The 22,118-nt window shown below is 54.2% G+C and overlaps 1 protein-coding gene across 2 annotated transcripts in view; it reads left to right on the forward strand.

Annotated features, from left to right (window-relative positions):
- Positions 1-22,118, forward strand: part of AMPD3 (adenosine monophosphate deaminase 3) — a 44,053-nt gene that overhangs the window by 14,352 nt on the left and 7,583 nt on the right. For both annotated transcript variants that reach the window (XM_082626813.1, XM_082626812.1), the window contains exons 3-11: positions 3,215-3,419; positions 6,659-6,821; positions 9,049-9,268; positions 11,136-11,265; positions 15,386-15,580; positions 17,405-17,536; positions 18,086-18,249; positions 18,969-19,095; positions 21,748-21,911. In XM_082626813.1, the coding sequence (XP_082482939.1) occupies positions 3,215-3,419; positions 6,659-6,821; positions 9,049-9,268; positions 11,136-11,265; positions 15,386-15,580; positions 17,405-17,536; positions 18,086-18,249; positions 18,969-19,095; positions 21,748-21,911 (1,500 nt within the window). The remainder of the gene's footprint in view (positions 1-3,214; positions 3,420-6,658; positions 6,822-9,048; positions 9,269-11,135; positions 11,266-15,385; positions 15,581-17,404; positions 17,537-18,085; positions 18,250-18,968; positions 19,096-21,747; positions 21,912-22,118) is intronic.

The raw sequence follows: 22,118 nt of genomic DNA on the forward strand, positions 1-22,118 counted from the left end.
GCGCCTGGATCACAGTAAGCCCCATGGAGATGTTAACTATTTGTCCAGCTTCCTGCGGCAGAGATGGGCGGCAACAGCAGCTACTACTTACTGTGGGCTAAGTGCTGGCCTGTGCCGTTTACTTTCATTCTTTAAGCCCCACATGAAGCTTATCAAGTGGATATTCTTATCTCGATTTTGCTGATTAGGACACATAGCCAGTAAGTGACAGGGCAGAGACTAAAATCCACGTCTTTGGAAGGTAGAACCCCACATTTTAACCACGAGGCTGTCCCACCTCCAGTCAGGGCTGGGGTCTTTGCTTCCACGAGAAGACACTGGAATGACACTGGGGGCTGCTCCCCAGGGTATAATTGCCGGCTTCTGAATGAAATGGAGGGAAAAGCTGGACCATAGCTCCCTGCTGCCCACTGGCTTCTTTTCTGCCAGAGGACAGCTTGGTCCCTAGACTGCCTGTCAGATGTCCCAGTATCCTCTGGAGCTGTGCGCCCCCAGCTTTATCTTTCAGCCTCGCTGTTCAGTAGAGACCGTTATGCAAATATTCAGATGTGAATCGTTCGGAAGAGGAACCCTCTCCTCCGCAGCTTCCTCTTTGTCTTTGGCTGCTCCCTGAAATTCTGGAATATAAGTGGTAATATGGAGCCTTCCTGCCAGAGCCAGGCGCTGTGCCGGGCTTTGAAGATGGAGGGCGCTACATACAAGAATCAGAGGGCGACCCCTGCCCAATAGCCAGTGAGGAACCTGGGCCTCAGTCTAGGCCCACATGGAGATGAATTCTGCCAACCACCTGCATGAGCTTGGAAGTGGATTCTTTCCCAGGGTCTCCAGCTAAGAGCCCAGTGTGGCCAGCCTGGGTTTGGCCTTTCAGTACCCCGGACATAGAGTCCAGCTGAGCCCACGCCGACGTTTCACCTACAGAGCTGCGAGCCAGCAAGTGGGGACTGCTTGAAGCCACCAGGCTTGTGGCAATTTGTAGTGCAGCCATAGAAGATGAACACAGGGCCCTCTCCTTGGGCTCCGTTTAGCTTTTCTGCTTTTCTTAGAGATGAGCTTTAGTGGTTAGCTCTGGTTATTCCAAGCCCTTGCCCATGGCGTGTGGGCCCTAAGGAGTTGCCCCATCTGTTGTTAAACCTGTCCCTTATCCCTGCAAAGTCCAAGCTCCCAGCCCATGTTCATATGTGACAGTCTGGGGCTCACCTGAAGACCAAGGCTGGAGCCATAATGGATGGGTTCTGGCTTCCTCACCGGGACAGAGGAATGTGGACATTCCTTGGACAAGTCGGGTGGCTTTGGCTCAGGCAGCCTTCCAGCTTTCTGATTGTGGTGGTTTTTTTTTGTTGTTGTTGTTTTTAACTTTTTTACCTGTTTCTCACCTTAGATGTCACCTTGCTTTTCCTTAGCAGGACTGGTCATCAGGCGGCATTGGCTGAGGCTTGCAGGGGTATAGTTGGCATAGAGATAAAAACAGTGACCTGGCAGATGTGTGGGTGACACTGAAGCCAGAGTCTCACAGGGTCTGGCTGACCCTGTCAGAATATGAGAGGGAGCCGAAAGTAACGGCTCTTCCTCTCGGTGTGAACATCCAAAAGATGCCAAAGTGGGAACCTCATTGCTCAAGGTGAGTCTGCCTCTGAGGAATGATTGACAGGCATGAGTTGGTATCTTCCTTGGAATAGGATACTTGACTCAGCTCCGTGTGATGGATGGATGGTGGGCTGGGGAAAGCCTAGGCTGGAGGTTCCTGGAGTCCAGCCTGGGTTTCCTGAACAACTCAGTGCATCTGTTAGGTAGGGTCGGGGTCAGGGCAAAGACAGACTTCTGAAAAAGGGCCGCCTCCACTTTCCAGGTCTAAACAGTCTTGTCCTCAAAGAGGTGATAACACATGTGGGCAGATAAGGACCAGAGAGCCATGGCAAGCAGTGGTGTATAGACAGGGCAGGGAGAAATTGGTGGTTCCTGAAAAATCAGCCGTGAATCTGTGAGAAGAGACCTGTCCAAGTGCCAGGAAGAAGACAGCTGCTTCTGGGTGAGTCATAAGGTCCGTTTGGAGATCAGCTGATTTCTCCACACCCTGTAGGTGTCGCCGGTGCCTGGAGAAAAGGAGGGGTTCTAGGGGCTCTGGTGGGTCACGGTTGTCACTGAGTCCTTCGCTGGTGTCTGTAAGCCCTGGTTGTGCTGGGATAGTACCCAGGAGGCTGCTGGGCCCTGTGACACAGGAGGGCAAGTAGTCAGCTGGCATTGGACATCACTGGGTGGCAGTGCTGGGGAGAGACGTGGGAGAGGGGAGTGCTGATGGCCTCACCTCCCTGCTGCTTAACTCTATGTCTGGAGATCCTAGGACTTGGGGTGGTGTCATTTGAAACATTACTAATTAGTTAATGAGGAAGGTGAGGGTTCACAAATCAGTATTGCAGATAAGCACGAGCTCGTGGCATTTTAAACCTACCTTGTGCTTACTTCCCCAAGAGTTTGTGAAATCATCTTTTGGTGCCAAGGTGACAGGTCCAGAGAGACCTGAAATTGACACTGATCAGTCCCTTTCCCATAACAAAGCTACAGATCTGTGCCTGCCCCAGCAGCGGCCAGGAGGACACATGCCAGGCTAGAGGAAGGAGCAGCCGGGGTGACAGGGTACTAGGGAGGTGGGAAGCTAAGGGCTAGCTGCACCTTGCCGTGACTTTGTATAAGCCATTTCCCATCTCTGGTCCCCTGACTCTTCCTTTGTGAAAACAGGAGGTGGGACTGGTTGATTGTCACAATCTCTTCTGGCTCCAATGCCCCCAATTAGTAACATTGTGAAGTGCACTGTGATTGAGACTGTTCATATGCTGGGACTCAGAGTTTGTCTTATCTGAAGATAGCATGGTGGTTGATTCGACATCGTGCTCACCTCACCTGCCCTTGATGTTAGACTCCTGCAGGGTGGTCTGCCCTCTGTCTCCTGAGACATTTGCCTACTTGAATGTTCCACGTGCCCTGCAAACGCAGGCCACAGCAGTTCTTAGTGGCTGCAAGGAGGGGTGTCTGGGATATTGCATGCAGAGAGACGCGTGTGAGGGGAAGGCACAAATGATTAGAAACTTCTTAACGGTAGGACCAGCACCGTTGATTCATCAGAGACAAATTCTCCTGCCATGTCCAGAACAGAGACTCTTCATCACTCGCCCCAATTCGCTGCTGCTTTCTTTCACTTTTCCTTGTCCTCGACTTTTAGAAAGAAAAGTTTTAAGATGATTCGGTCCCAGTCCCTGTCTCTGCAAATGCCGACGCAGCAAGATTGGAAGGGCCTCCCGACAGCCTGCCCAGCCACGTCTGCCGCAGCTCCTGTGCTCCCCGGAGCCCCTCCGCAGCCCGCATCCATGCCCTATGCCATGCCCGAGTTCCAGCGGGTCACCATCAGTGGAGACTACTGTGCTGGGGTAAGGCGTCTCTGCGGGGGCTGTGTGAGTGTTGTATGTGCCTTGTGCCAAAGCTGGGGTCCCGTGGGGTCCCGCCCAGCCCTGAAGCCTGGCCTGGTCTGTGGGTGTCTGGGAGGTGGCAGACAGGAGGCACAGGAGTCTGGAGAGAAGGAGGGTTCTAGGTGAGGTGTGTGTCTAGGGTGCTGCTCTCCCTGTGAGGAGGGCCTAGGGGCTGCATGTTGGTACACCGTGTGGCCCGTAGGTTCCATATGTTCTCTGGGCCCAGAAACACTGCTCTCTGTCCCTGTAGCCCACTGGGGACGGTTCCAGCTTGGGTTCTTTAGTGTTCCCAGATGTTGAATGGATTAAGTCCTGGGGTTGATTGGTTTGTGCGCAATCAGTTATTGCTGATTCAGCTCCTCCTCTGTGCTTGGACTCATGTCCTTAAATACAGGCTAGACCAGCCAAGCAGGGCGAGCAGGTCTTGACAAAAAAATGAACAAGCTTGGTTTGCACCAAGTCGGTTAACTTAGTCACTGAAAATGTGCTACTTTCACCTGGTTGGATGTTGCATTTTTATTGCTTGTTTCTTGAAGAGAAATATCACTTAGTGCCAGGTTTGGTTCCATCTCCCTGGCCCTCAACCTACTACCCGTGCCTCAGTTGGCCTTGTTATTCTCTCGTCTTTTTTAACAGTAGTTTTAGAATATATAGTGTATCTGAGAAAGCAAAGTGACTTATTACTCTTCTATACATTTTCTTCTAGCTTAAAAAAATTTATTTTTTGAGCAATAGAAAATCCTTGCATATGGCTTAAAATTTAAAAGGTACAAAAATTATAGCAGTCCTCTAGCCACCCGATTCCCCTCCTCAGAGGCAATCCTTGGTTTTGGTTGCTGGTGTGTTCTCACATAGATGGCCTGTGTACCTACAGTTTACTATGCCCATGTAGTTGATTTATTTATTTTTACACAAATGGTAGTTACTATACATTATACTGAGCCTAGGTTTTTCATGTAACAGTACATCTTGGGGATAATGCCATATCAATACATCAAGAACGTCCTTGTTATTTCTTTTTCACAAGTGCATAGTATTCCACTGTGTGGATGAACCATACTTTATTTAAATTCCTTTCTATGGATGGGAATTTTGGTTGGATTGGAAACAGCACAGGCCTTGTCTGGAGATACAGCATCCTGACCAGGAGTCCGTGGTGTCCACCCAGCCTCTGGCACGTGGGCAGAACAGTGGAAGGGGAGACTAGAGGGGGGCTGACAGCCAGCGGAAGGTGGGGAGGACGTTGGCCTGGTGCATTAACTAGCTTCTTTCAATCCGTCTCCTGCTTGGCACATTGTAGGGCATAGAGCCCCTGAACTGGCGAGTGGTCCCCAGAGAGCCATCAGTCCACGAGAGGCAGGCTGACCTTGCAGGTCGCCTTGGCCCCCAGTGGGTCAGCTGCCAGGCATGAGGCCTGAAGTGCTTACAGGTTGGCTGGTCCGCTGGGACTCTGAGCACGTCTCTGATACCTCCAGCTGTGGCCTGAGCCCCTTGCCCTGCTGAGTCCCTCGGTCCTGCAGACAGAGTATTTGGCTTTATTGTTGGCAGGGACATGTTTGTGTCTACGGTGTTGTCCGCTCACCTATTCCTGCTGCTCTCCTAAGCCATCAGAAAGTGTAAAATGGAATTAACACCCCCTCATGGGGACACCTGGAGTCAGGAAAGGAGAAGCTCCTTCCTTAACAAGAAGCAAGGAAAGAAAAAAAAAAAAAGTAAAAGTATAAAAATGTTCATGGGAAAGATAGATACCAACTTCCTTCCTCTGAGGATGGAGTGGGTGGAGGAGGGCAGAGTTTTAGCTTTTATCTGAGATGATTTATTTATGTAAGCATATAAGACATCTGAAACAACAATAAAAATATTAAAATTGTTAGCTCTGGAAGGTATACATGGGCGTCTGTCATATTATCTCCAGTGCTTGTCTGTATGTTTACAACATTTCAAAACTAAAAATGATTTTTTTTTTACTAAAGCCAGAGGGGTCACGGTCCAGGCCCCAGCCTTCCGGCTCTGTGCTCCTTCTTGTATCTCCCTCTGCTGCATCTCATATCCATCCCCTCTTATGAATGACTGTCTCCCCCAGCACGTTCAGATTTCTTCCACACCTGTCCTTCCCAACAGACAAAGATTAACGAGCCCACTGGAAGGTGGGAATTTATCTCATTTATCTCTGAGTGTGAGGCAGCTCTGGGAAAGCAGAGCATACTTGGGCTTTGGGACTCAATCAGATCAGGGTCTGAAGTTTGACTTCGTGACTTCCTGTGATTTATCCTCTCTGGGTCTCTGTTTCCCCAGTTGTAAAATGGGTTGCAGTGAGGACCAAAATGAAATCTACAAAAAGGGTCTGTCCCATAACACACAAGTGCTTGTTGACAGGGTGAACTGGGGTGATTACCAGATGAGTCAGAAGCCTGGGGTTGGCAAAGCAGCAGACTGAGCACCCAGAAGTTTTTAGCTTTACCTCCGAAGAAACCATGTATTTTCTCAACTGAAAATGATGATGCTAACCCTGATCAGGGGTATGGTCCAGGCTGTGCCTCTTCTTGGGCCGGGGGCAGCAGCAGCTGGCTTGTGGTTTAATCAGCCGCACTAAGGCTGGCCTGCGGTGTGCAGGCTGGGGTACCTGCCTCTCTCCCAACAGCCCCAAGTCTCCTCCTGTGTTGGGGGACCCCAAGACCCCTGCCGGGTTCAGTGATTTGCCAGAAGGACTCCTGGGACTCGGCGCAGAGCTGTACTCAGGACTAGGATTTATTACAGGGAAAGGCTGCAGAGCAAAGTCAGCAAAGGGAAGAGGTACATGGGGCAGAGTCTGGAAGAGGCCAGCAGCAAGCTTCCTAGCAACCGCGCCCAGTGGAGTCACCAGAACGCACTTAATCCATTCAGCGTTGAATTGTGACAGCATGTGTGAAGTGTCCTCTACCGTGGAAGCTCATTAGAGACTCAGCAGCCAAGGTTTTCACTGGGGCTGGCCACACGTCTGCAGAGCACATCCCTCAATTCCAGGCTCCCAGAAGGAACTTGGGTGTCCGGCATTAACCATGGTATTTGTACAAACCGTTCAAGCACAGGGAGCCCCTGGGCCCACAGTGGTGGGAATGCTCCCCAAACCCAAGTTCCCTGCTGCCAGTCAAGGGCCAACCTTGTGGCAAGTCTTGCTAGGTCAGTGGTCTCAGGCCTGCTGTGTGAACCCTTTTCTGCAGATCACCGTGGAGGACTATGAGCAGGCTGCCAAGAGCCTGGCCAAGGCCCTGCTGATCCGGGAGAAGTATGCCCGGCTCGCCTACCACCGCTTCCCACGCACCACAGCCCAGTACCTGGGTCACTGGCAGGCAGACGCTCCACCTCTGGAAGAGGGCCTCCCAGGTATGGCGCTGTGGCTGCAGGTGGGCTTCCAAGCAGGGCATGGCCTGAGGGTTGGCCAGGAGGTTTTACTGGTTGGATGTATTTCCCCCAGATGGTGTTTTAAGGGCAGAGCCCTGGTATTGGCTTCTCCTGCACTGATTTTTTTTGCTGGTTTCCCCAAGGATTGATTCCATGTGCACTGTGTGCCTTGCCCTTGGTTGGGCTGTATAAGTTGAGAGAGACAAGGTAGGGGAGGGGGGGAAAGACAGTCCCTGATCTTGGGAGTCCTCTAGGGAGACAGGCAGTCTCATGCTGGATATTTAAACACAATCAGACAGTAAATGCCAGATTGGTGGTGAGGTGGGTGGCGTGTGGGTAAGTAGAGAGGGTGTGTTCCCAGGGCAGGGAAGTTGGCTCTGGAGTCCAACACACCTGCATTCCGATCTAAGCTCCACCACTTTCTTGGGCAAGGAAGGTATTTCTCCAAACCTCAGTTTCTCAGTCTGTAAAATGGGAGTACTAATAATATCTATCTCTTGGGCCAGTTGTGAGGATGAAACGAGAGAATGCACATGACGTGGTTAGTGCAGTTCTGGCATCTGGGGAGTGACTGGTAAATAGGAGTTACATTGATGCTGTGGAGTTTGGGGAAGGAGGGGTCAGAGAAGGCAGGATGGTTTCTGGTGGAGTCTGTTTGGCCTGTGAAAGACCCAGGAGCAGTAGAGGCTGTAAGTTAGCTAATATGAATGAAGACAACAGGAAACCTCGATCTTGAAAGTTGGTGGTGGGGGATCGGATGAGGGCCTGGTAGTCTGTGCCAGCACCCTGGACCCTGGCTACGCCCCTGGGGGGAGTTGGTGCCAAGATGTCTCCTGTCTCTTGCTTTCCTTGAAGCTCTGAGACCTCGACTTTGGGCATCTGTTACTACCTGGGGCCCTGGGTAAGTCTCAGCCCTCCCAAACCCGTTTCCCTATCTGTCTGAGGGAAGTTGATCCTACCCGCTCCAGTGTTGGCAAGGGCAGGCAGGAATGACTGTCGAAGGTGTACTTTATACAGAACAGAGTCCCCGGGGGCCCGGGTGTGAGTGTGGTGACGTGGAGGCAGTGGTCCCCCCAGGCCTTTGGACTGCGTGTGTCTCACAGGCACTGGCACACATCAGGGACTCCTGAGCTGGCCTGTGGCTGTGCCTGGTGTGTGTGTGGGGGGGCATCAGTTCCCCGCCCCCGTGCTGCTGAAGCCCCTGTGATGCCTCACATCTGCTCTAGGGCAGTCTGTTCCGAGCACGGATGGGGGACGCCCAGGCAGCTACTCCGCCTTCCTTGCTTCCATTGATGAAGATTCCAGGGTTTCCTCCTGCCTGGGGTGGCAGCCAGGCAGCTGGACCCTGTGCGGGGTTGGCTGATGTGCAGGGCTGAAGCCCCCAGTTCTACTGCTGCTCAGCATAACCTGTTGCTTGGCCAGAACAGAGCTTATCGAGAGCCAGGAAAACCCACTATGAGAGTAGTGAGAATAATGCCCTACGGTGTGTTACTGTTTACAAAGCATTTTCCTCTACCTGCTAGTGCAGCCCTCACAACAGCCCATTAAGGCAGGGTGTCATCCTCAGGTGAGCAGACAGGTTCAGGAGGTAAAGTTGTTTGCTCCAAGTCGTAGCTGGGAAATAGCGGAGAGGCATTTTCTGGCTCCTGGGGGCTAACAGCCCACAGCCTAGGGACAGACAGCTCTGTCTCTGGGGGAGACCTTCTCTATTCTGTGCTTATTTGTGGAGGGGATGGCTTCTTCATCTAGCCCCTGAGCCTCCCTGGGCTCAGGAAGATGTGGAAGGGCAGGGACAGTTATTCCCACCGGGCAGTGCCAGGTTCTCTCTGTTCTCTTATTAGGAGAAGACACAGCTGCCCTTTTTCATAAGCCTCGTGTCCCTGAAGTACCCAGGAGGCTGAAGCTCATTTCAGTTAAAACAGTAAAGGGCCAGCCGTGTGCCGGGGCCCGTTCTAGGGAATGGGGATACAGCAGTGAACAAAATGAACATATACTACCCAAGGTAAAGAAGAGAAATTATTTTACATAGTGGCAAGTGCTGAGGAGACAGAATAAAGCAGGGAAGGGGATATGAGATATCGGGGGCAGTGGGAGTGGTTAGGTTTTAGATCAGACAACCGGGGCAGGCCTCGGTGGGGACGTGACTTTTGAGCCCCTATGAGCTCCTGAGGTGAGGGGCACTTGGCCTTTACTCAATCCTGTTTTGCAGACTTCCACCCTCCCCCACTGCCCCAGGAAGACCCTTACTGCCTGGATGATGCTCCCCGAAACCTGGGCTTCCTGGTCCGCATGCAGGGGGGCATCCTCTACGTGTACGACAACACAGAGATGCTGGAGCGCCAGGAGCCCCACAGCCTGCCCTACCCGGACCTGGAGACCTACACGGTGGACATGAGCCACATCCTGGCTCTCATCACCCATGGCCCCACGTAAGCCCCCCGAGTCTGCCTCTCTTTGCAGGGGTGCTGTCCTATAGGAAGGGACCGGGAGAGGCCTCTTGCTCTGGGCTTCCCCTCAGCTAAACCACCCCAGAAAGAGAGTGGTTTCCCCTTTCCCCAGTGCTTTGTGGGTTTCTGTCACAATCTTCCTTCACAGGCTGGCATATTCTTAAAGTTGCTACTACCTGTCCCTTCTGCACGCGCAGGTGTGGGGCACCTGCTTGCCGGTGGCCACCTGTGCACCTTACAAGGGTGGTCACTCCCCACCCCCCAGGCAGGACGGCAGCCTTGCGGAGAGTTACCAGCCTAGGGCCTTACTGTAGGTGGGGGAGTGATGAAGACTGTTGCTTCCTCTGTTGGTTTTTCTGTGTTTCTGGAGGGGAGAGTACAGGGAGCCTGGGAACTTAGCCACAACCCCCGTGTTGCTTGTAGGCTTGGCTCGAGCTGACCTGGCAGGGAGCTGTCTTCCTGGGCCCTTGCTTCTTGGTGAGCACTTCAGCCAATCAGCAGCGGAGGCTCAGCCTGCCCGGGCCCTGAGCCCCTCTGAGAGCGGCTGTGCTGTGAATACCCAGCCAGGACTGGGGGTCTGGGGGAGGGTGAGGAAGCTGGTCACGGCTGAGGGACTTATCTCTTTCCCTGCCTTTTGGGGTTTGCTGGGAATGGGGTGATGCCAGTGTCCAAGGCGGGAGGGTGGGCCCCGAAGGGATGGACAGAGTGGGTCTTGGTCCTCGGTGATCTCAGGGCAGACGTAAGAGCTGGGAGGGGAAAGGGTAGCTCCTGGGAGCTTGCCTCAGCCAATGAGAGCAGGAGCTTTGAGGGGAAGCCTTGGGGATGGGACAGCTCCCCACGTGTGTGAGCAGTGGCTGTCCTGCCCGGAAAGCTGTCATGGTGGGTCCCACTGGGGAAGGGACTGGGTGATATGGCCTTGGGAATTGGCTCTGGGGCTCATCCAGCTGACAGATGATGGTGCTGGTGCAGGGCTGGCAGTTGCTTTTTAGGAAGAGTCTCAGTGACTGGGTGCTAAAGGAGCTGTGTGTGTTTGGGGCCCACAGGGAAGCAGAGTGGCCTGGCTTGTGGTTGAAGGTTCCACATGGCTGTGGACACAGGCACCTGGCAGTTGGCTGAGAATAGTGAGTGCTTCCACCCGCAGTGGCCTTTGCCAGCCGGTGGGGACATCAATCCTTGCAGAGATTTCTGTCCTGGTAACAACACCCCTACATTTCTAGTCTGCCCATGATGCAGAATATCCTCCCCTCATCCTGAAGCCTCAGAACTGAGAAATCTTCAGGTCTCAGGGTTTGGGGGATGTCATTTGGTCACAGGGTGGTTCTCTGCAGCCAAGGTGGGCAGGTCACGCCTTAGGGTTTGACTGTATTATCAATCTTTTGGGCAGAGGTGAAACTCTTTTCAAGGAATGAAAGGTGGCTGAGGATAGATGGGAGGAAAGAAAGACGGAAGGGCTGAAGGAGGGAGATCTTCCTTGAGTGTCCACTCTGCTGAGTCGGGCCCTTCACACACACAAGGCCGTTTAACGCTCGCTTCAAGTCTTGGGCATTGCTGGCTCCATATCTGTTCACGAGAGACAGCAGCTTGGGATGAATCAACGAAGCCAGTGAGGCTAGAAGTCAAGGAACCCGTGTGAGGTTACAGTCAGCTCTCTACTGCCCCCATCGACTCACATGGCTGTGGTTCCACACTGCAGCTGGGTCTGCAGGAAGCGGGCCCCTCCATGTCCCTCCCTGCTCCGTCCTGACCTTCTGCCCAGGGGTCGGTCCCCGCAGACACTGGAGGTCTCCAAACTGGAGAGCTTGCTGTGCCTTCTCCTCAACTGTGGTTTCTCCCCCTTCCCAATCTGCAGGAAGACGTATTGTCACCGGCGACTGAACTTTCTGGAATCCAAGTTCAGCCTTCACGAGATGCTCAATGAAATGGCCGAGTTCAAGGAGTTGAAGAGCAACCCTCACCGAGACTTCTATAACGTGAGGAAGGTGCGTGAGCCGGCCGGTGTCCAGAGCCGGGGCCCTGGCCCGTCCGGGCTCGGCCCCCCGCGTAGCCTTCCTATGTACAGAGGGAAGACCGGCCAGTTGCCTTCCGTGCAGCAGGCCACGCCTCAGGTGGTACTTGGTATGACACGGTGGAAACCTTTGTCCGTGTTGTGTATCTGTTGGAACGTGCCCTCCTTCTTGAGAAACAGGGCATGGCCTATTAATTGGTTATGAGTGGAGAATGTATTAAATGTATCATGGATCGAGAAAGGCTATTAAGACCCCTTTGGACTTGGGAGTTTGTGGCCCTGCTTCCTTCTGGATGGGGCGTATTTAAGGAAGAGCATCCGATGTGCTCCCCTCTCTGGACTTCCCCTAGAGTGGAGAGCTCAGGGCCCGCAGCCTGCAGGGGCCGCAGTCGGGGCCGACGTGCAGGTTAAATGATCACGGCCTTCCGCTTTGCCATTTTATTCCGTGTGACAAATATACAGCGAGCATGGGATCAGTGCCAAGCGTGGGGCCTTTGATGCCTAATGAGAGTCACTTCCTGTCCACCAGCAGTTCCCAGCCTGTTACTGTTAGTGTGATAGGTGTGTGACTGGGGTGTCTTTCAGGGAGAGGCCAGGACTGAGCTGACTTTGAGTAGGAGTTTGCCGGGCAGAGGGCAGGGCGGGGAGTGGAAGTGATGACCCAGCAGGTAGAGGAGCTGTGGCTACAAGCAGCGGCAGGGGGAGAGCGGCCCTGAGACGGGAGGGAGCGCGAGGGTGCTGGCACAGCGGCAAGGGGTGCAGTGTGGCTGGAGCTCAGGGGTGGGGGCAGAGGCTCGTGGCGGGCTGTGGGGAGTGAACCTGCAGGTGTGGGTGAGGTTCTGGATCACTCAAGGGCCCGCGGGTTTGTCAGAGGCGGCAGAGAGGCGGGCGGGGGTGTGGCGCTGCTCTGGGACAGAAGCCCCGGGAGAAGGGTGGGGTGAGGCTATGCCTGGAGGAGGGGTGGCCACATCTGAACTGAGTCACAGCAGGGTTGTCGTGGCCACAGGGGCCTCTGTCCCAGTGCCACCCCCTCCCTGGGGTCAGCTTTGACAAGGGAGGGTAGGCCAGAGGAGGTTGTCTCCTCTGGGGAGCCCAGCTCAGGCCTCCCTGACCCCCTGCCTGGGAGCTCTCAGCAGTACTACATGGACGGCCTTCTCCAGCGAGGCCCCGAGATCACCTCTGCTAAGCCGCATCCCACTTGGATGGGATCAAGAGCCTTCAGAGTGCAAGTTAGGCTTCTGCTCCTGGGCTCTGAGGCTCATGGAAGAGTCTCGGGGATTTCCAGGCAGAGGTGAAAGGATGTGTGTTAGACACCACCTCCGTGGCATATTCACCTTCAAGCACCATCTGTTTCTTCTCTGTGATCCTCAGGTGCTCAGACAGCTGGGTGCCTCCGTCATTAGGTCAGCTCCTCTCTGCCCTGCCCGAAGGAACCCTACAACGCCCAGATGGGTGTCCAAGAAAACTCCTTGCCCAGCCCTGCGCAGCCCTGCCCTCTGCCCACGTGCACGCTCTGGGCCTGACTGCTTCCTGCTGCCTGAACCTGACCGCACTGGCTCCGACACTGTCTGCTTCTAAGGCGGGGCCCCAGTGGGTGTTTGCGCTCTCTGGCCACTATGAGGGTGAGAGTCCTAGGGGCCAGAGGGCGAAGGGGCTGTGGTTACATACCAGAGCCCATTCTCGCGTTCCCTGTCAGTCTGGGGGTTCATGTGCTCTCTGGACAGAGATGGCCTTGAGCCCCGTGCTCTGACACAGTGGGCTGTTCTCTGGCACCACAGCTATCCATAAACGCAGGTCCAGGTCAGGCTGTGCCTGCCCCTCCCTGCCTCCTGAGTGCTGGCTGTTTCATCTTACCCTGGAAGCCTGTGCTAGGGGAGGAGAGCTGACTTTCTGAAGTTCAGGATGGGCTGGGAGGTGGCCTCCATACTTCCAAGTGGCTGTCAGTGTCATGGGGGCAGGCCAGGGTCCTGCTCTGAGGCAGGAGCTGTGCCTGGCTGTGGGTCAGTGTGGGCGGTACTTGTGAAATTACCTGCAACATCACATCAGGTCATGGGTTATGGCCCCATGAGGCCAAACCAGCAGGACTGTGTAACTGAGATGACTGTTTTCTGCTCAGAGCTGATAATGAGGGGCTGAATGTGTTCGCTGCTTGGGAGCTGGGTAAGATTAGGCCTTACCCACTTCGGTTTAAGTGTCATATCAGGGATAGCAGATAGGTTTCACCTTCTGTGCCAAACTTGACCAACTGGGAGTGGCTACCTGAGGCTACTCCCGAAGCTTAGTGAAGAGTGCTGTAATTGGTTACTTATGTTTGCCATGGGTTTGGAAATAGTCAGCTTAGGGGCCAGGTATTGGCCAGCCCTGTTTAGAAACTCTACTGTTTGTTTAGACCCAGATCTTAGATGAAAGTAAGGAATGCTCTTGGATCTTCTGGTGAATTGAAAATGCTGACCTCCAATGACAGGCTCTTTTACTTGTTCCTAAAATAATCACCTTGGTAATTCTGAAGTTTGGATCAGATGCTTCCTGGATTATCCAGTTGTTTTCCTCCCTCATCTAGTGATTCCTGGGGATGAGGACAGGCTGCACCCACTGCAGTGTGTCATTCGTATGCTAGAGGACAGCAAGAAAGCCCAGAATGTGCTAAGTCATGCTGAGGTAGTTGAGCCCAGCTGTGTCCAGATGAGATAACTCCGGCTGACCTCCGCTTGTGTGTCCCATATGAGCCCAGCCCACCCGTGTTGTGCCTGAGCCCGTGTACTGCGCTGTGGATGACATTTTCACTTTTGGTGCTTCCTTTCTCTGATGCCTAGTGGTCTGTCTTTCTGGTAGGAGTGGCAGGATTAAGGGCAGGAGGGGCCCTGGTGAGTGAGTGATGTTGGTCAGTGATATGGGCTGGCTGATTAAAAAGCTCACAGAGGTTCAATGGATCAGATGTCTGGTTTGGCATGACTTGGAGATGCCTGGCCAGCTGTGGACAGCATTCTTTGGCCTGAGGTCAGCCGCCTCCTCACCCCAGCCCTGGCAGAGTGCCCAGTCGGCTGCAGCAGGGACTGCAGAGTGTGGGCTGGCAGCTGGCAGCACGCTGGTCAGTGAGGCTGCTGCTACCCTCCTGGGGGAACCTCCCTCAGGCCCCTTGGGCTCATGGAAGGGGGTCAGGATGTTCACTGTGACTTCAGGCCATCCCTCAGCTTAGCCAGGGCTCCGTTGCTTTAGGGCTAGTGGCTGAGGGGAATGCTCTGAGGGTTCCAGAGAGGTCAATGGCAAGTGTGGGATTTTGTGGGGCATTAGGTGGGTCCTCAGGTTTCTGTGAGGTTGCGGATACCATCGAAACTATTGGAACCTCCCACACCTGTTCATTGGTCCATTCATCCATCCATTCAACATCATACCAGGCTCTGGGGTAGGCGCTGGAGGCTTAGATGCATCAGACATGGTCCCTGTCCTTGAGGACTGAGCTCCCAGCCTAGTGATGAAGTAGACAGAAAATTATTAGATCAGATTGGAGGACATAAACAGTGACAGGAATGTCTGTGCTAGAGTCCCAGGTTGGGCAAGGGAAAAAATTATCCGTTGTGCTTGGGGGATCAGGACAGGCTGCCACGTGGAGGAAATCGTGGGGAATTTCCTGGTGGATGGATTGGTGGGGAGGAGGGAAGGCATGCCAGGCTGAGGACACACGGTGTGGAATAGCATGGCACCTCGGGCACCTGTAAGTGGGGTGTCCTGGCTGGAGCAGAGAGCAGGGCAGTGGCAAGGTGAGACTTAAGGCTTGAAGTAAGCCTTGAATCTCAGGCTAAGGAGCTTAGGCTTTATCTTGAACACTTGGGGGGCACTGATGATTTGCTAACAGGGATAGTGGCTGGGTCTGACCTACATTTAAAAAAGATCTCTTGATGCTGCAAGGAGGGGGATTGGGTAGCAAGGCTAGACAGAGGAAGACCAGTTCCAAAGTCTACAGAAGAAATGGGGCGGGGGATCTGGCGTCAGTGCAGGTGCTGAGGCTCTGCGCTCCACACCGAAGCCTGGGTGTCCTGGCTCTTGTTGCCGGGGGAGGTGGCCCAGCTCACGTGCTGGGGGCCACTGTGTTGCAGGTGGACACGCACATCCACGCGGCTGCCTGCATGAACCAGAAGCACCTGCTGCGCTTCATCAAGCATACGTACCAGACAGAGCCCGACAGGACAGTTGCCGAGAAGAGGGGCCGGAAGATCACCCTGCGGCAGGTGTTTGACAGCCTGCACATGGACGCGTACGACCTCACTGTGGACTCGCTGGATGTCCATGCGGTGAGTGGGCTCGGCCGCAGGGCCTCGTGCAGTCCTGGCGGGGGGCTCAGCCCTCTGGAAAGGAGCCAGGATTGGGCTTGGAGAGAGGCTGGCCGTGTAGGCATCTCTTTCTCTTCTAGCTGTGGGTGATACGGAACAGGGTTCTTGGCCTTTCCGATCAATAGAAATTGACTGGAGGCTAGACAAGAAATTTAGGCAAGGCTTTATTGGGGACCCTGCTGCAGCAGGGGGGAGCGAGAACAAACAGGTTCCGTTGCGTGCTCGCTCCCTGAGCGGGGGATGAGCTAGTACCTTATATGGGCTAAGGGTAGGGATGTGTCCCGGGGTCGGGCGGGAGTGGTGGCTTAGATGGTTTGCCCACCCCTCTGGTGGTGTTGAGTGCAGGGGGCATGCTCAGTACCTTGCTTTTGCTTCCAACACCCTGTTTTTGCTCCAGGCTCTTCAGAAGTGGCAGTTGGGTTTTTTGGTCTCTTTGTATCTTTTGTCCATAATTTGCCCCAACTGTGCATGCACACGGTTATTTTTAGTCCCATATAGTTTCTTTGCATTTTGCTGCTTGAGGAGACGTTTGTCCAGGTGCAAGTACTGAAGCACTGCAGCAAGGAGTCCCAGGTCCCAGCCTGTCTCATGGGGACTGTGAGAGGTAGTTTGTCCTCAGAGAGTAACAGGGCTGGGAGCAGCCCTGGGACAGGGGAAGAGAGTGTGTGACTTGGTCAGATAGGTCCCTGTTCTAATTCCACTTAGGAGTTGTGTGCCCTTAAGCAACTCACTTAAGCTTTTATTTCCTTGCTTATAAAATGGTGACTGCCACGTGCCTTACTGACATTACAAAGTTATTAAAATACTAACTGATGTTGCAGCTGCTATAGAAAACAGTATGGCAGTTCCTCAGAAAGTTAAATATAGAATTACCATATATTCCAGCCATTCCACTCCTAGGTATGTACCCAAAAGAATTGAAAGCAGGGACTAAAACTGTTACTTGCATGTTAATGCTTATATAGCAGCATTATTCACAGTGGCCAAAAAGTGGAAGCAAACCAAGTGTCCATCAACAGATGAATGGATAAATAAAATGCACACACACACTGGAATATTATTCAGTCCTAAAAAGGAATAAAGTACTGATATCTGCTACATCCATGGATGAACCTTGAAAACATTATGATAAGTCAAAGAAGCCAGACACAAAAGGACAAATACTGTATGATTCCACTTGTATGAGGCATCTAGAATAGGCAAACGCATAGAGACAGAAAGGAGAATGGTGGTTACCAGGGTCTGGGGGAGCTATTGTTTAGTGGGTACAGAGTTTCAGTTTTACAAGATGAAAAGAGTTATGGGGATGGATGGTGGTGATAGTTGCATGGCAACGTGAATGTATTTTATACCACTGAACTGTATACTTAAAAATGGTTAAGAAGGTAAATTTTGTGTTATGTACATTTCACCACAATAAAAAAATCTTAAACCAGACACTGAATGGGGCAATGTGGAGAAAATGCCTTATGAAGCCTAAACAGTAATAGGACACACGTTATTACTGATGGTTCAGTATTTTCGGCTCACTCAGCCAGTCCTGCTCCTGGAGGCATGAGGCCCTTGATCCTCCTTTACAGAGGGCCTCACAAAAGGACTCCAGTGCTGGCTGAGTAAGGATGCATGATCCTGGCCCTGGGACTTTGCAAGTTTTCATTCAAGAACTGACACAGAAGGTATCTTTCAGTGTGGCTCACAGAGGCCACCTTGTAAAGGCCTGGAGGGGTTATGTGTGTGGTGGCTGCAGAACAGCATGGTGATCTGGCTGATGTCTCTTCTCTCCAGGGCCGGCAGACGTTCCACCGCTTTGACAAGTTCAACTCCAAATACAACCCTGTGGGGGCCAGTGAGCTCCGAGACCTGTATTTGAAAACTGAAAACTACCTGGGAGGAGAGTACTTTGCTCGGATGGTCAAGGTGGGTGAGCCCTGGACCTCTCCAAGCCCTCCTTGGATTCATGACAGCATCTGCCTTCATGGGGTGGGGGCCCCGCAGGGCCTCCTATCCTCTTCCCCTTCGTGAATCCCCATCCATCCACCATCCAGCTTAGGCGAGGTGCAGGTGCCTGGGTGCCAAGTGCTGTGGCCCTGGCCACTGACTCCCGAGTGTGCAGGCTGTGCTGTGTGTGGACTGTGCTGACTGCAGGCAAGAGGAGGGGGAGGGTGTCCACCGCTGGCCCAACTCTCAGCATCCAGGCGTGCTGCTCTGTGTGTTTGCAGCCTGCACTGGGTATAGGTTAGCCCCATTTGGAGATGCTTCTGCTGTCTGGCCTGGTCATGTGTGTGACTGTGCAGGTCCAAGGCCTGCTGTCCAAGGCCTTCTTCCCTAGGAAGGTGGAGTTAGTGCTGACGTGGCAGCAAGGGGATTTACATCAGGCCTTCTGAGCCCAGGAGCAGGTGGCTGAGGGAGCTGCAGGATCTAGCAGCTGGGGTGCTCTGGGCTGACCTGAGCTCTTCTTGGTGCCAGGAGGTGGCCCAGGAGTTGGAGGAGAGCAAGTACCAGTACTCAGAGCCACGGCTCTCCATCTACGGCTGCAGTCCTGAGGAGTGGCACAACCTGGCCCGCTGGTTCATCCAGCACAAGGTCTACTCACCCAACATGCGCTGGATCATCCAGGTGCCCCGGATCTAGTAAGTGAGGCAGCTGCTGTCTACCTGTGTCCTCTGGGGTCACCAACCTGTCCCACAGGAGCTGCTGAGTCTGTGTTACTGAGGGATAGGGGCTGTTCCAGTGCCAGCCTAGGCCTCTCTGCCCCAGGGATTTTCCTACAGGGCGGGGTGGTTGGCAAAGACCTCCTTGTGACACTTCAACTCTGTTCTTTGAAGAACATACATGTGCAGAGGCCTGGTGGGAACTAGCTACTGCCCATCTTCTTGTCACTGCGGTTTGAGGATGGGCTATCCTTTTGGGTGAGGCCCAGGGTCTGAATGACCTGATGGGGGCCTACACTGCTGGCCCTCTCCCTGGATATGACTCAGACCACCACTGTCCTCTCCAATCTGGCCAATGTGGCCCCTTAATGGGCCTGGGACACGTAGTTTAGGGGAACTGAGCTGAGGGGAGTGAGTTGGATCAGCCTGAATCCCAGCGCCCCGCTCCCAGCTTGGCCTCTAGCTGGAGAAAGCTCTCTGATGGGTATGGGTAGGTGTTGAGTGTGCCACCAATGCCTAGTGTTGCAGAACTTGGCGAGGAGGGGAGGATCTGTATTGGAGCCCTACCTCTGACTCTACCCTGGGTGTTTAAATGGGGATCTGTGCTGCCTGAGGGAAGGGACCGGGGGGGCTTGTCTCTGATGGGCCAAGGGGGCTGTTGGGTCCACCTTAATCAGCAAGTCTCCGCTTTCCCCCAGTGACATATTTAGGTCAAAGAAGCTGCTGCCAAGCTTTGGGAAGATGCTGGAGAACATCTTCCTGCCCCTTTTTGAAGCCACCATTAATCCTCAAGATCACCGAGAGCTTCACCTCTTCCTCAGATATGTAAGTGTGGGTGGCACCCAGGCAATGTGCCCAGTGAGGGAGGGACAAGAGGATTCTGGGGGAGTTGGGTCAGCCTTCCCTTCTAAGATCCTGTCACTGGTGTGCCCCAGGCATGAGGTGGCCAGCCCAAGAAGCTGAATTTCTAGAATAATGAGCTTGCTCCTCTGGGGCAGCCCTGCGGGCATGGGTGGGGTGCTGGGAAGGCAGCCATGAGGCAGAAAGACTGAGGAGTTAGTTCCTGACCAGGTGGGGCTGGAAGGACTGGCCTCTGTCCCAGCTGTAGCCTCAGGTTGTTACAAATGCAGACATTTCAGGCTCCTGCTTTTGCTTAGAAACCAATGGTCCTCCCACCTTGTTTGGTTAAGTACACAAGCCCCACAAAATATATTTATCTGGTTAGTTGTGGGAGAGGGTGAGAAGGGTGGAAGAGAGACTTAACCAGAAAGGGCATCAGGGGGACAGGAGCTGGTCCCGCCCCCTGGGTGCCCAGAATAGAGTTGGCTGCAGGTGGTGAGAAGCAAGTTCAGTGCCTGGTAGAGTTTATGGGGATGGTTTCCGACAGTGAGGGAGGTGGGGAAGATACCAGAGGGCTGGGGGTGGGGGAGGGAGGGGTGACTGAGTGAGTGTGTGTGTGTGTGAGTGTGTGTGTAGTAGGGGTTGGGGGAGTTGGGGGGTTGCCAGGGAGGAGTGAAGGGGCTGAGGGACGGCACTGAATTTATGTCTTAGACAAACACCCTGCAGGCTGTTGTGTGAAAAAAGGTCTGGAACAGAAGGAGCTGGGGGTAGGGGGCAAGGTGAGAGTCAGGGGCCTGCTCCAGCAATGGAGACTGCGGGGGGCTTGAACCAGCAGTCGCAGCTCACACTGATTATTCGCTCCCTGCTCCGGTGATGCACGCCATGACGTGATCTTGCTTCAGCCTCACGACTGCCCCCCTTGACATCATTTTGTAGGTGTTAATAGTAAGCAGCATGATTATGTGTTGCTGTGTGTTAGACACTGTGGATTATCTCACTTTATCCTTACAACCGTCCTGTGAAGCTACTAGCTCTGATTTACACGTGAGGAAATGAAAACTGAGAGATCACAGAGCTAAAAAGGGGCAGAAGTGGAATTCGTACCCAGGGCCCTGGCCCAGGTGTTGTCATCCCCACATTAAAGAAAGTGAGGCGTATACAGACGGTGGGCAGGGCCCCTGGGCGGCGCGGTGGGCACGGGTGGAGAATGGATGGGGCCTGGGCACACCCTGAAGGTGAGCAAGGGGAAAGAGTCACGGGGAGCCTCCCGGCGCCTGGCTTTGTTGGGGAGCAGATGGTGTGCCTTTCAGGGTACACTGCCAACTATGGGGGGACAGCAGGCTTGGGGAGGAGGAGTTGGGGTTTGGACATGTTTTGTGCTTGAGGCTATGGGAGGCCCAGTTTGGGGCCCTGCATTAGCAGAGCCCAGGAGAGGGGCTGACATTGCCCCCGTGCTGGGCCCCCAGAGTTCAGGTGCAGCATGGAGCTAGTGAGCGCAGAGGAGAGCGGAACTCAAGGTCCGCCCCGGCACCCAGACCTGTCCAGGCTGTGCTGAGAGCTGCAGTGGGACCCTGTCATTTCCTTTGACACATAATGACCGTGACAGGGAAGATTCTGCCAAGACCCTGGTGGTCGCTTGCTCCTCTGGGCCCCTACTGCCATTTCGGAACAGGCGACTCAGCCGGTCCTTCAGGGGCCCCTTCCCAAAGCAGAGCTGTGGCTGAGTGACAGGAGCAAAACTGCCCTGCATGCAGGCTGAGAGCTGGGTCTTCGCAGGTACATCCTCCGTCAGGGCCAGACCTCTGGGAGCAGGTGACGGGAAGCCTGTGACTTGGGTGGGGCCCTGGAGGCGTAGTGTGGGCCCCAGCTGAGGTGTAAGTGCAGTGGGAGGATGGGCATCTCCTGAGCTGCTCTGACCCTGCCTGGGGGGCCGTCCCCAAGAGCCATGGCTCAGCCTGCCAAGGGGCCCTCTTGGATGGCGCACACCTTGGCCTGTTTTGAGAGGCATCCCAGCTGGCCACACCTGGGACATCATGGCCACTCTAGGGCATCCTCCACCTACAGCCCCAAACAGTGCAGACCCTGAGCCCATTTAGGCTCAGAGCTGGTTGTCTCACATGGGGAAGCTCCTTAACTGGCCCTGCTTTGCTGTCAGCCAAGCCCTCCCTCACAGGGTCACTTGAGTATTAAGTTAGCTGATGTGTGGTAGGTGCTTCAAGCAGGGCCTGACATACAGTAGGTGCAGGGGAAATGCCTGTCCCCTTCCCCCTCACAGCTGTTGTCACCGCTGCTGATGGCACAGCCGAAGGATGGGAGGTGAGTGTAGCTGCCTCACCATTCACCTGGCCTGGCCTGAGTTTCCCTTCACTGTTGCCACCACACAGGGGCTTGGCGCTCTCCAGACTGACTTCCGGGGTACCTCTGGAAGCCCCGGAGGGACAGACTGAGGCGCTGTGCCCACTCCCTATCCCTGGGAAGAATGTGGCTTAGGCAGGCCATGGGGTCCCCAGCTGAGGTTTCACACCTGAGAGGCCTGGGCTCCAACGCCTTTAGCAGGCTCACTTCAGCTGCACATATACTAAGGCCTTTGGCAGCTCGTCTGCCCTGGCTTGACGCAGGACCCCTCCTCCTGTCCAGGTGACGGGGTTTGACAGCGTGGATGATGAGTCCAAGCACAGCGATCACATGTTCTCAGACAAGAGCCCCAGCCCAGACGTCTGGACCAGCGAGCAGAACCCGCCCTACAGCTACTACCTGTACTACATGTATGCCAACATCATGGTGCTCAACAACCTCCGCAGGTGGGTGAGCTGGCCCCTGTGCACACCTCAAACCAGGGGGTGCTCCTGAGCCCACCCCACAGGGCACGTACCCACAGGGCGACACACACATGCAGGCGTGCCTGCTGCAACAGATACGATCACACATACAAGGCAGCCAGACCCCATGCCTGGACACACGTCCATACACACACTCACCAACACCTACACGTGTGCACATCTGTCCCT

This window comes from Mesoplodon mirus, assembly GCF_964341445.2.
Source record: "Mesoplodon mirus genome assembly, chromosome: 7".
Classification (NCBI taxonomy): domain Eukaryota; kingdom Metazoa; phylum Chordata; class Mammalia; order Artiodactyla; family Ziphiidae; genus Mesoplodon; species Mesoplodon mirus.